At 43.7% G+C, this 13,299-nt stretch overlaps 1 protein-coding gene across 1 annotated transcript in view; it reads left to right on the top strand.

Moving 5' to 3' along the window:
• The first annotated feature begins 421 nt into the window (after positions 1-421).
• The window catches only part of PLCG1 (phospholipase C gamma 1), a 158,121-nt gene continuing 145,243 nt past the window's right edge, over positions 422-13,299 (top strand). The window contains exon 1 of the mRNA XM_068263881.1: positions 422-1,045. Within this exon, the coding sequence (XP_068119982.1) occupies positions 841-1,045 (205 nt within the window). The 5' untranslated portion in view covers positions 422-840. The remainder of the gene's footprint in view (positions 1,046-13,299) is intronic.

The following is a 13,299-nucleotide window of genomic DNA, read 5'->3' as shown; positions in this document are numbered from 1 at the left end:
TTGGAAATCCGATAGGACATGTCGTAAATTATTTGATGGAAAATTGGATAGTGTCTACTAGGCATAAACCGTGCATGGCCACCTTAATGACACAAAGCACAAATCTATACATACTTTAGCATGACCAGTACTGATTAGAGTCTACAACAATAACTTTCTGTTCAGAAGAAATGACAGCTGAGCACACAAAGCTGCAGTTTGCTAATCAGGCCCATCTGTGCTGTTATCACGATGCTTGAGCATCAGGTGGGCGCTGTACTGTACTTTAAGCCAGGAAGGACTTCCAGCCCAGCACCTCCTCCTCCACCCCCCTCCTTACAGCCACACACTGCCTCTTGATGGGCAGCTTCCTACCCCTTTAAGAGGCAGTCCCAGGACAGGAGGGGGTGGGGAGTCCTGGCTCCAGTTTCTCTCTCTTCTGCTTTTAATCCCACTGGAATCTGTGTGAATGCTGATCGCTATAGGAAGCAATGGCTGGGAATGCCTGCTGGTAACAGCGTGCTATCCCCGCTGCAGCCTGCGCCTGGCTGGGGTGGCGCTGCAGAGCACTCGCAGACTGCAGCAGTGGTGGTGGCAGCTGAGATGTGAGGGGTCTCCAGGAGGCTGGGAGAGCTACTTCCTATCCTTCCTCAGTGTGCTGTGCGCAGGCAGAGGAGGAGGAGGCGGAGACGGAGGAGGAGGGAGAGATCGGCTCAGTTGGCAACAATAGAGAGGCTGGAAGTGTTATCCCCCCTCTGCTCTGCTATTGCAGGAGCCACTTGCAGGATCGCATTGTCCTCTGATGGCAGGAAGAGGAGGCTCTGAGCTGGCCTGTGCAGTCTGAGGGGCCCAGCAGCCAGCATGATGGACACGGGGGCTCTCCTCAATGGCTTTGCCCCCTGCGGGCAGAATGAAACCGAGCTATGCAGGAGTCTGGAGGTTGGCACTGTCATGACCCTCTACTACTCCAAGAAGTCCCAGAAGCCGGAGAGGAGGACCTTCCAGGTGAAGCTGGAGACCAGACAAGTCATCTGGAGCAGGGGGGCAGACAAGGTGGAGGGGGCAGGTGAGTCATGCTTCTCTCCCCAGTTATGTGGCTATGTATGTGTGTACAGTGCCATAACTGAGGTGCTTGGGACCCTGGGGCGAGTTTTACATGGGGCCCCATGCACTCTATGGATAGGAAGCACCAAAACCTACCAATACAGTTTCAGTGTCAGAGAGGTGTAATCAGAGTAAGGAGATGGCTAGTTTAAGATTACTACTATGCATTGCACATATAGAGGTGTCCATTACCAGCATAGCACTAGTGAAAAGCTAATAGGATGGATGAAGAAGGGCCCCTCTGGTCCAGGGGCCCCGGTGTGATCACAGCCTCTGCATCCCCTATTGCTATACCACAGTGTATGTCCCTTGAGGAAGATGGGCTGTTATACCCACTGAAACATCACTTAACTTCACACTGCCTTTGTACAGAAGGCAATACTGTAATAAACAAGTGTGTGTGTGTGTGTGTGTGTGTGTGTGTGTGTGTGTGTGTGTGTGTGTGTTTAAAAAAAAAAAAAAGTAAAAGGGCATAACTAAAAAATTGTGGGGCCCCTCGGCAAAACTTTGATGTCCACACCCTTTCCCTTGCCTACCCCTAATGACACTCACAGCCCTCTATAGGGTAAAAAAAAAGTCTAGATATCAAAGTCTTGACACTTATAAACACGTGTAATCACAAAAGCTATAAACACGTGTAATCACAAAAAGACCTGATCTGAAAGTAGTAGTTTAGGGGACCCAGTAGGAAACCTCATAGGGCACAGTGCTCCAATCACAGCACCCTCTACAGCACAAAGCATTGTGATTGGCTAAAATGCATGTGGGGCCTATTAGATTAGTATATGACCATATCTTAATCATAAATCTATGTAGTGGAAGGGTAAACGGAGTAAGTATACTTTAAATGCATATTTGAAGTATTCCCTCACATGACATGGAGATGGTAAGATAGATTTTATCATTAGTGGGCTCTGCTGTTGTTAACATTTAAACATTTTCAACATTAGTTTAAACTTAATAGAATAAAAAGTGGTAGTAGTATAGCAAAAAAAAATTAAATGGCGGCGTGCCTCAATGACAGCTGTAAATGGCCCTTTCACAGTAGGAGCTGTGCCGTCCGTTCTGACGGACCGCACATAGGATGCGACAATCAAGGTAACATGTCTATTGACGTTCGTGTTACCTCTCACATTCGTTAAAGTGTTCCAGGGCATTATGGTGTAACGCCTCCGGGAACATTTAATCGTACGACGCAAGCGACTTTCTGTCAGCTGAATTAGAACTAGCGCTGCTGGTACACGTCAAAGCACATCTTTCTGCCGTCATGCCATGCGTCGTAACACGTGCACGAAATCAGGTTATGCACGTGATAGCTAGTGAGAAAGGGGGCGAGAGAAAACCAAAAGTTAGGGGTGCTAGTCTACTTTAGGGGATCCAGCAGGAAACCTCATAGGAAACATTTCTCCAATCACAGCTCCCTCTACAGCATGAAGCATTGTGATTGGCCGAATAGTGTGGGCGTGGTTTACTAGAACTTATCGGAAACCTAGCAGTTCAAGAGGGTGCTCTCCACCCAATCACCTTAGCGGAATTTCCCAATGAGGTTTCCTGCTGAGTCCCCTAGACTAGCGCCAAGTTAGGTGCCAGGCAGCTATAATATTGAGAGTTGTGTCGATCGGACTATGAGAAATAAATATTTATTTCACACTGTCATTATTTGTTCAGGTGTTTATTTTATGCAGTTCTGCCACTGAATGAAAATTTGTACTTATGATATTTATTGCAGATGTTTATTTGTGTTCAAGTGCAATCGCTGCAAGTTACATGTGCGGCTCCGAGTCTTTTGATAATCAGAACTCTCTTGCAAAGGATCCTGGGAAATACAGGCCTGCTTGAGGGTAGGCCATATTCCCATAGCGACAAGTTATTCAACGGTGCAGATGTAGTGGATTTTCTTTCCTAACAAATTCCTGGAATGTTTTATTTTTGAGGGCTGTTGGCTTGTGGATTGAGCAGCACAACTGGGTTTTGCAGTAGATAGAAAGCATATATAGTATGAGCAGTATGTGTAAAATCACGTATACGTCTAGCTGAACTATATGCTTACCATCTACATCACACATGTACATCCTGCTTCTGATCGTTCAACAGAAGCAAGCAGTCTTTTTGCATTGCTTTTTGTCTGTATTGTTAACGCCGATGATATGAACTATGTAAAGTATGTATTGCACAGTGTGCAGTGTATTGGTATGCTCTGTTTGATTCAGCCATTTCTGGTGTAACTGTTTGATACCAGAACAAGGTTTGCCTCTTTGTGACCAGTTTGGGGTGAGTGTGCAGAGGGTCTGTTGTAGTTCTGGGAATTGCTGTATATTTCCCATGTCTATTTGTAGTTTCCAGGTGTATCCTGGATATTATTGTACTATTTCCACCCCTCCGTTTAACTCGTACAGCACTGGCTGAGCGGATTTTGTTCTAGAGGACCTCTAATAACCCTTGAGAACTGACTTAAAGGATACCACAACTGACATGTGGCATAATGAGATAGACATGGGTATGTACAGTGCCTAGCACACAAATAACTATGCTGTGTTCCTTTTTTTCTTTCTCTGCCTGAAAGAGGTAAATATCAGGTCTGACAGGAAGTGACTACAGTGTGACCCTCACTGATAAGAATTTCCCCCTTTTTTATCTCTTTCTTGCTCTCAGAAGCCATTTTCTTCTAGGAAAGTGTTTTATAGTTGGATTTTCTTATCAGTGAAGGTCACACTGTAGTCACTTCCTGTCTGAGTCAGGACTGAGTCAGCCACTTACATACCTGATATTTACCTCTTTCAGGCAGAGAAAGAAAAAAAGGAACACAGCATAGTTAGTTGTGTGCTAGGCACTGTACATACCCATGTCTATCTCATTATGCCACATGTCAGTTGTGGTATCCTTTAAAGCAGACCTGAATTCAGAACTTCCTCTCTGCTCTAAAAGATAAGCAACAGCATAATAATCTTTAAAGAAAAACATTTCTGTTACAGCTGATATAAATCTGCAGTATCTACTTCCTGCTTTCATGGAAGTAGACATAGGGTTAATATCCTGTGTTTATGAATTGGCTGCTCTGCCGAGGCAGTCAGCTAACACTGCTCAGAGATCAAATTACAGTTGTGATTAGTCACAGATAAAGCGGTATTAGACAGGCTTAATTCTCAGTCCAGAACTATGTTACCGCGCGGCTTCTGCAGCGATTCGACCTGGAAGTCATGTTAGTATATTGCGATTCGTGGATTTTTTTTTTTAAAAATGACTGACGCGGCGCTGGATGCGCGGAAGTGTTTTACAATAACTTCCTAGATGCCTTTTTGGGGGGGGGGGGAGTGTGGCCCGGCTGCTGCACAGTCAGCTTGCAGAGTGAGGGTGCGTTTCCACTAACGCGAATTTGCATGCGTTCCCTGCATGCAAATTCGCATAACCAATAAAAGTAATTGAGCCTGTGTCCACTTGTCAGGAAAACGGAGCATTTTCTTGTGCAGGAAAAATCTGCACAGCAGAGCCATCCGAATTCGGACACCGCACATACCGCATGCGATTCGCATACAATGTATTTAATAGGGAATTCGCATGGCGGTTTTGTATGCGAATTTTCATGCAAATTCGCATGAAATCAATGAAAAAGCATACAGGCACTGACATGGTTAAATTCGCACACAGCATCATCCATTTGAAATCGTATGCGAATTCGCGGTAAAAATCGCATACAACCGCATGCGATTTTGCTCCTGCATGCAAATTCGTCTGCGGGGAATCCGCGGCGATTCCACAGCGCACTAGTGGAACCATACCCTGAAACTGGCCTCAGGCTAGGTTCATAGTGGTCAGCTGCATAATGCATGCATTATAATGACTGTGAACTGCAATGAAGACTGGACATACGAACACAAGTAATCCAGTTTGATTTGAGAGCAGCCAGTGTCACCATAGGCCGTAATGGGAATTACGGCTATAGCAGTGCACCGAGTGTAACTTCGGCTCCGTCAGAAGACGGATCAGAAGTTACATTCAAAACACTGTAATTTGGCCGGCAGCAATAGCTGGAAGCCGATTTACATCATTCCCCACCATCCACGTGGACCTGGAGGGGGAAATCGTATTTAACGTGGCCGGGACTTGTGCAGCCGCAGGATCAGCTGTATACCGGCTGTATCCTGTGCCCAAGTCTCCCGGCGACCAGTTATCTCGTACGCCTGAACATAGAGTTTAATACAAAGCCTGCATGACGCAAGTTAGAAGAATAACATGATCCATTACTGTGAACAGCCACATAGAGTTGTATGGACAGTGAGTTGACATGCAGAATTATCCTGCAACGCAACTGAGCACTGTGAACTAGATCTCAATCGAATGCCTCGTTCACACTATAGGCTCTGAAAAATGTTCATTCAATTTTTTTATGCATTTAAAGAAAAGTGGTCTTGTGTTTTGGAGTGCATTTTTTTTTTTTTGACAGACAGGAAAACTTCCAACCTTCTGTGTGTATCAAACGCATACAAAATAGCATTGCGATGCAAATTTTAAATGCATTAATTGAGGTGCTACTTTAGGGGACCCAGCAGGAAACCTCATAGGGAACAGTTCTCCAATCACAGCACCCTCTACAGCATGAAGCATTGTGATTGGCCAAATAGTCTGGGCGTAGATTACTACAACCTGTATGAAACCTAGCAGTTTGAGAGAATGACTGCCACCCAATTGCGTTAATGGCATTTCTCTATGAGGTTTCCTAAACTAGGCTACCACCCTCATTGACTTCCATTGCGATGCCTTTCTGAGCACAATCCACATAAATTTGGTCGCTGAAAAGCGGACAGCCACGCATATCGTGTGAATGAGGCCTAAGGTGTCCTCAGTGCTATTAATACCAAGTGACTGATTTTTATTAATTATCTGTATGTACATAGCACTGATATGTTTCATTAGGGCTCATTCACACTAGTAAATGCTTTTGGAATGCTTTAAAATGCATGTATAAACGCATGCATTTGTCAGTGTGTTTTTGTGCATTTCATCTCCCATTTCCACGCGTTTAACTGCATTGTCAAACCACTGTGGTTTCTTGTCGTTCCAGAGGAAGTGACATAGAGGGACAGGAAACCAGCTGATTCATGGGGCTTATCTGCATGATACATGTGCTGAAACGCAGTACGCTACCCATAGTCTATTATTAGTGAGCGCTACGCATGCATAGTGCGATTTCATCACTCCCCTCACGTTGACCTGCACTGCTCAGCAACACACTGCTGTACTGTGAATGTTAAGATGAAAGTCTATGGACTTGCGTGTTACCATGTTTATCACACACACACTATGTGCACTGTGTCAAATCTGACTGTAACGCACATAGGCCTTGATTCACTAAACCGTGATAACTAAGATATCACACCTTATCAAGTTAACATGCCTTATCAGAGTAGAAAAACAAAAGTTTGCTTTCCTAAAACAGAAAGAATTTGCGATAATTCAGGTTGGAGTGAGCTTGAGATGTCTCCCAGAGCAACACTGCTGAATATATGCAAATTAACCATTGTACCCTTAGAAGCTAAACACACCTCCAGAACCGCTGGAATGCAATGATGTGTCAGCTTGTTAGTTTGTACAGAGCCATAATAATCCAACATGCGTACAGACTGTTTTTCGGATTGTTTGATCCTCATCAGTGCATGGCATCAGAGTAGCATAGCAAGCGCTATGAACCTGCAGGGGCTCTGGGCAGGACGGGTGTCATTGCCAGTTAGCAGGCATAAGTTTGTATTGCTTGCTATGCTACTCTGATAAGGCGTGTTAACTTTGATAAGGTGTGATATTTGAGTTATCACGGTTTAGTGAATCAAGCCCCTAGTGTGACTGGGCCCTAACAGTTCTCAGAGTACTGGGATCGTGAGAGTGATAATAGTCTCCGGGATCACATTGTCCCTTACATATTCTAGGGAGAAGCCACGAGCAAACAATTTTTTTTTCGAATGTGCAGGTTGTGGTTTGCCAAGGATTTATAATAACCTTAAATGGTGTTAGGCCTCGTTCACACTACACGTTGCCGTGCGCATAGTGTGCGATACGCAAGAACATCAGAAACATGTAGGATGCCCTGGCTCGCATTCTCACTTATGCGCTGCAGTACCTTGTGATATCGCACTGCTGAGACGCAAGCCCATTCACTGTAACGCAATGGACAAACACAGATGGCGTCTGATCCCTTGCGTTTCCGAACGCACTGCTATCTGCATTTTTATAATATTAATGGGGCCTTAAAGCAGACCTGAACTCAGAACTTCCTCTCTGCTCTACAAGACGAGCAACAGCATAATAACTTTTAAGGAAAAACACTTCTTTATTACAGCCCACAGAACTCCTGCAATAAATAAAATGAAAGCAGGAAGTAGACAAAGGGTTAACATTTTATGTTTACAAACAGGGCTGTGGAGTCGGTACAAAAATCTTCCGACTCCTCAGATTATGAAACCTCCACCAAAATGGTTTCATCTCCGACTTCACAGCCCTGTTTACATACTATCTCAGGCTGCTGAGAGATCAAATTACAATTGTGAGTACTTGCATACGAGGGGGAATTAGAAAGGCTCTTCGCTCTAAACACAAACAGGGTGGATTCATCTGTGTTCCCCTTGTGTCTTGTGCATGAGTACAGGCCCAGTGAACTTTTAACCCCATATTTGCATCGTGTCTGTATAGCACTCATGTCTGTACTTAGGATGTGTCTCGCACTCCCATAAGAATTAGGCTTTTTTTGTGACCGTAGTGTTTCACCTGAAAAAAAAAAAAGGGGGGGGGGGGGAGTTGACTCCCTTTATGAAACATTAGAAGAAGTGCAGCCATCACATCCCAAAAAACTTCTTTTATCTTAACCTGCACTATTAAAAAGCCAATGTTTCGGAGCGGCGCAGGGCCGCTTTATCAAGGCATAAATTTCTCTAGGCAACAATGTGTCCGCCACTCAGTGGATAGACCTCAGTCAGAGGGGGAGATAGAGCTCCTCTCAGCACTCACTAACAGTGATGTGTCACCAGCGAGCGGCTGCAGCTATGGTCAAACCGTCAGGGACTTTGACCAAGTGTGACCACGCTTCCACTGAGGCGCGAAACAGCCGTCGCCATTCATCACAGTGCCCTACCACCCACCTCCACACCGATGTTAAAAGCACAGTAACCCTGGTATATACCGCTGCTGGTAACTGTTTGACTGTACAGCGCTGCGGAAGATGTCGGCGCTAGATAAATAACTGTCTGGATTTTGCTGGATTGCCACAAAAGAAACCACTTGTTACATAGGATGGTGCCCACATTCTGCTTCTATGTACCACATGACCCAGGGCTGTGGATTCGGGACAAAAATCTTCCGACTCCAACTCTGACTCCGGGTACCCAAAATGGCTCAGACTCCTTAGCCTAATACTTAACAGGGCTGTGGATTTTGTACAAAAATCATCCGACTCTGACTCCTCAGTTTATGAGATCAACGACTCCGACTCCGGGTGCCCAAAATTGCCCCGACTCCACAGCCCTGACATGACCTGCCTTCCTTCTACCTTAAGGGACACCCAAGGTGAAAATAGACTGATGAGATAAACAATTGTATTTATCCTCCTCCTAAGGGCTGGTTCAGACGGGCGTTTTTGTGGCGTTTAACGCAGCGTTTCAGACGCAGCGTTTTTTGGGATCTACTGCCATCCCATGCAAGTGAATGGGAGCGTTTAGAGCTGGCTTTTGCAGGCTTTCATGAAAGCCTGGCAGTAGATCCCAGCGTTGCGTCTAGTCTCAAAAGCAACATGCTGCTTTCAGAGGCGGTAAACGCGAGGAAACAATAGCAGAGACCAGAACTGCTAGCCTTGAACGCTTTTCAAAAGCCTTCAAAAGCTAGCTTTTAAACGCTGGTGTTTAAACGCTGGCGTTTGAACGCAATGCCAAGCAAAAGCTCAGCAGACGCCCGTGTGAACCAGCCCTAAAAATGACTTTTTTTTTTTTTTTTTTTTTTAGATATCCCACAAGTTTAATTTGTATTTTAAATCCACTTTTTAAGCTTTTACTGTTTCTATTTTATTCTCCGTAAGCCGATTGGAGGAAGCTTACAGAGGCGGGGAGGAAAGGGACACAGGTAGGGGAGCGGCGGTGAGTGACAGGCTAAGGTATATGGCAGTCTAGTGACACAGAGACAGGTCATTGTATACAGTACATGCCTTTGTGTCCTAATATGATTTGACAAACTCCTCAGGTTCTCTTTTAAACCACAGTAACACCATGGGATTCCTTGAAAGTCGTGTTTAGGATTGAAACTATAAAAACACATTGTTTCTCATCAGTTTATTTTATTTCAGGTTTCTATTTGGAGCTTTACTGCTAATAGAAATAGGTAAAAACTCCTCCCCTCCCCCCCCACCCCTTCGTCCTTACTGTATTAATAACACTCAGCTATGCAGTGTGTAGACATTGATTACTCAGCAGTCCTAGTGCAGCCAAGTCATGTCTGCACATCCGACAGCCATAAGGTAGCAGGGTGTGTGGACCTTTCTAGGACTACCATCATGGTAATCCATGCTATGTATTTGAATACTGGCCTGTTATCATGCCTTAATTTGGTCTCACAAACCTCGCTGTCATTTTCTACACTAGGGAAACGTCAGCATCTGTCTGCCACATACATCAAACCTCTACCTGTGCACTAGCTTAACCCGCAAGTGTGACCTAGTTCAGAAAACCTGGTCTTCTGTTGCTTTGCCTTTCTGTTGCTGAATCGTTCACTAGTGTACTGTACTGTGTTGTCTTTTCTTTAGTGACGTCCGATGCCCATGCAACCCCGGAGCACATTGTTCTTCTACTTACCCCATGGGCTTTTATACTAAAGTCTATGGCCAGTCTCCACTGCAGCTCAGTCATAATGCATGTGTTATGCAACTGACTACTGTGAACCTATCCTTAGTCATGTTATGCACTGCTATTCAGGCACTGCCTGCATCTCCAAACAGGGAGTTCAGTCACTGAATTACTGCCATAGATTTGTGCAGGAAGGTGCGAGTCCAGCGCACTAACAGGAAATGGGGCCTAACTTTGAAGGAATTGAAAATGCGACTTCTCAGCCATCCTGTAGTAATAAGTGTTAATATACTTATACAGCCGCTCTTGAACTGTTCTCAAACTTGTGTTTTTCTTTTCTGCCATGTCTAGAAAGTGGGGCATTTTTTGCTGTCAAACACGTTTTTTTTTTCTTTTTGAAAATCTATTTTAGTTCATGGAACTCTGTAAATATGCAAATTTCCCCAAGCACCCACGCGGACGTCTGCTGCCATGCCACATGCCTTTTGGTGCCCATACATGGTACAATTTTTTTTTTTTTTTATTTTATTTATTTTTTAATCTGGGCTTCCCCCGTCCTCCTCAGACCCACGGCGGCGGCGATAAAGCTCCCCGAACAGCGGGAATGCCTCCCGAGGTGAGTACACCCCAGGGGAACTTTTTTTCTTTTTGATACAGGTTCTCTTTAAAGCAAACCTGAAGCAAAAAACCCCTTATGATATGATGAATTGTATGTGTACTACAGATAATGAAAAGAACATTAGTAGCAAAGAAAAGTCTCATATTTTTGTTTTCAGTTATACAGCTTTATTTTTTTTTTATTTATTTTTTTTACTAGAACAGCATTCAAAGGGTTACACACAGAGCTGGAAAGTTCAGTGCAGAGAAATGTGGACACATCCAAGTGTAGATTATGTTATCTTGTATTTACTTACATGTATCAAGTGAGGAATGTGACACATTCTCTGAGGCCAGAAACCCACTGGGAGCGCTTTTTAAGCGTGAGTGATTTCAAAAAGCTCTTGGTAATGCAATGCTATGGGGGATTTTTAGAAAATCACATCACTCAAGTGGGATCACACCCATAGCATTGCATTAGCTAGAGCTTTTCAAATCACAAAGCGCTCAGAAAAGCTCTCCTAGTGGGTTTCTAGCCTAACTGTGGAGAAGTTCCTGGACACAGACAGACACAAAGCATTTCTGCCTTCAATACATAATTAATAAAACCAGTTATGAATAAAATGCAAAGTCAGCTCACAAAACAAAAAACTGTACTTTTAGGAACCTATAACTTCGAAATGAATAATAATACTTATGCACAAATGCAAATATGATAACCGTATGGCATATAAAAAGTAGGAAAATATGTTTTTATTGAATATTATGCCAGGGTTTTATACCGCTTTAAATCAAAGATGAAAAATGTATCTCCTTGGAGAAAACTCGGGAGAAAAAAGTTAATTGCATATGGGTTTGTCTTTTTTAAGCTATAAAACAAAGCAGAAATAATGACCCTTTGAACTTTCCCGCTGTAAAACCTCATCACAAGCTGTCTCTCATTGTTTCTTGGCTGTTGAAGCGCTTCAGAAAACAGGACTGTATTCCACCCAGTGGGTGTGAGAGCTCAGAGAAGCTCTTATGCTAGGTACACACTGAGATTTTCTGGTAGATTTCTTGTCATTTGCTACTAATGTTCTATTAGTTTTACTACACATACAAATCCATTCTATCATAAGTTTATTTTCACTTCCGGTTTGCTTTAACTGATGGGATATACAGCCTCTAGCGTCTCTTGCTTTGCTGTTGGTCTATGAAGCCCCAGCACAGGTAGTAGATCTGCCTCCTGGGATTGCAAGAAGATTGGTCTTAACCCCGTTTCTTCTTTGTTAAAAGCAACCTGGAGCGAGAGGTATATGAAGGCTGGTATATTTATTTCCCTTTAAATAATACTAGTTGCCTGGCAGCCTGCTGACCATTCTGTCATTGGTGTCTTGATTCACACACCAGAAACAAGTATGTAGCTAATCCTTGTCAAGATCTGACAATGTCAGAAACACCTGATCTAAATATGCTTGTTCTGAGTCAATTGTTCTTTTCACAGTTCTGTTGTCCTCCTCTAGAAATACCTCCTCACATTCATGCGTGCAAAATCTTGTACGCGTGAATGTGAGGAGCTTCACCCCTCCTCTGGAATGCCCTCCCACAGCACATCAGTCACTCGCCTACCTTTGTTACCTTTAAACGCTCTCTCTAAAAACTATATTTGTTCCGACAAGCATATGCGCTACCTTAGGCCACTTCCCTTTGTCCTAAAACCAAATTGCACTCCTACTAGGTATCCTAAAACACACTGGGCCTGATTCGCAAAGCGGTGATAACTCAGTTATCACGCCTAAAAGACTTTAGGCGTGATAACCTTTGCACTAGCAAAGTTATCACCGCTTTGTGCTGTAACTTGCGCGAATCTCCCGCGCAAACGCAAAGTCTCATAGGGCTTAATGGGCGCTGCGCGCGCGCGATTGCACGCGCAAAACTTTGCGCGAGTTACTTCAGATCATGCCTAAACTAAGTTTAGGCATGATAAAGGGCTTTTCACAGGCGTGCAAAGTGTTTGCACCGCTTTGTGAATCAGGCCCATTGCCTCTATATATTTGTTGTATACAACCCCTCTTCTTGTTCCCCCATTCCCTTTAGATTGTAAGCTTGCAAGGGCAGGGCTCTCTCCCCCTTTTGTGTCTTGGAAATCATTGTACATTTTATTTATCATGTTACTTTTATCACTGTCATTACCAATTCTGTATTTTGTATAATTTTTGTATTTTGTCACGAATTATGTATCTTGTATATTGGTATACACTATTGTCTGTATTATTATGTACCCCATGTTTGTTTCTTACTTTGTACAGCGTCACGGAATATGTTGGCACTTTTTAAATCGGTAATAATAACTAAAAGTATTAGCGGCAGATGATCAGCAGGGCAGCCAGGCAACTGGCGTGGTTTTAAAATAAAATACATATGTTAGCCTCTATACAGTGGTTTGCAAAAGTATTCAGCCCCCTTGAAGTTTTCCACATTTTGTCACATTACTGACTGCCACAAACCTGAATCAATTTTATTGGAATTCCACTTGAAAGACCAAAGTGGTGTACACATGAGAAGTGAAACAAAAATCATACATGATTCCAAACATTTTTTACAAATAACTGCAAAGTGGGGTGTGCGTAATTATTCAGCCCCCTGAGTCAATACTTTGTAGAACCACCTTTTGCTGCAATTACAGCTGCCAGTCTTTTAGGGTATGTCTCTACAAGCTTTGCACATCTAGAGACTGAAATCCTTGCCCATTCTTCTTTGCAAAACAGCTCCAGCTCAGTAGGTTAGATGGACAGAATTTGTGAACAGCAGTTTTCGGATCTTGCCA

This window comes from Hyperolius riggenbachi, chromosome 12 (genome assembly GCF_040937935.1).
Source record: "Hyperolius riggenbachi isolate aHypRig1 chromosome 12, aHypRig1.pri, whole genome shotgun sequence".
Classification (NCBI taxonomy): Eukaryota; Metazoa; Chordata; class Amphibia; order Anura; family Hyperoliidae; genus Hyperolius; species Hyperolius riggenbachi.
This window is presented reverse-complemented; position numbering and strand designations above follow the sequence as displayed.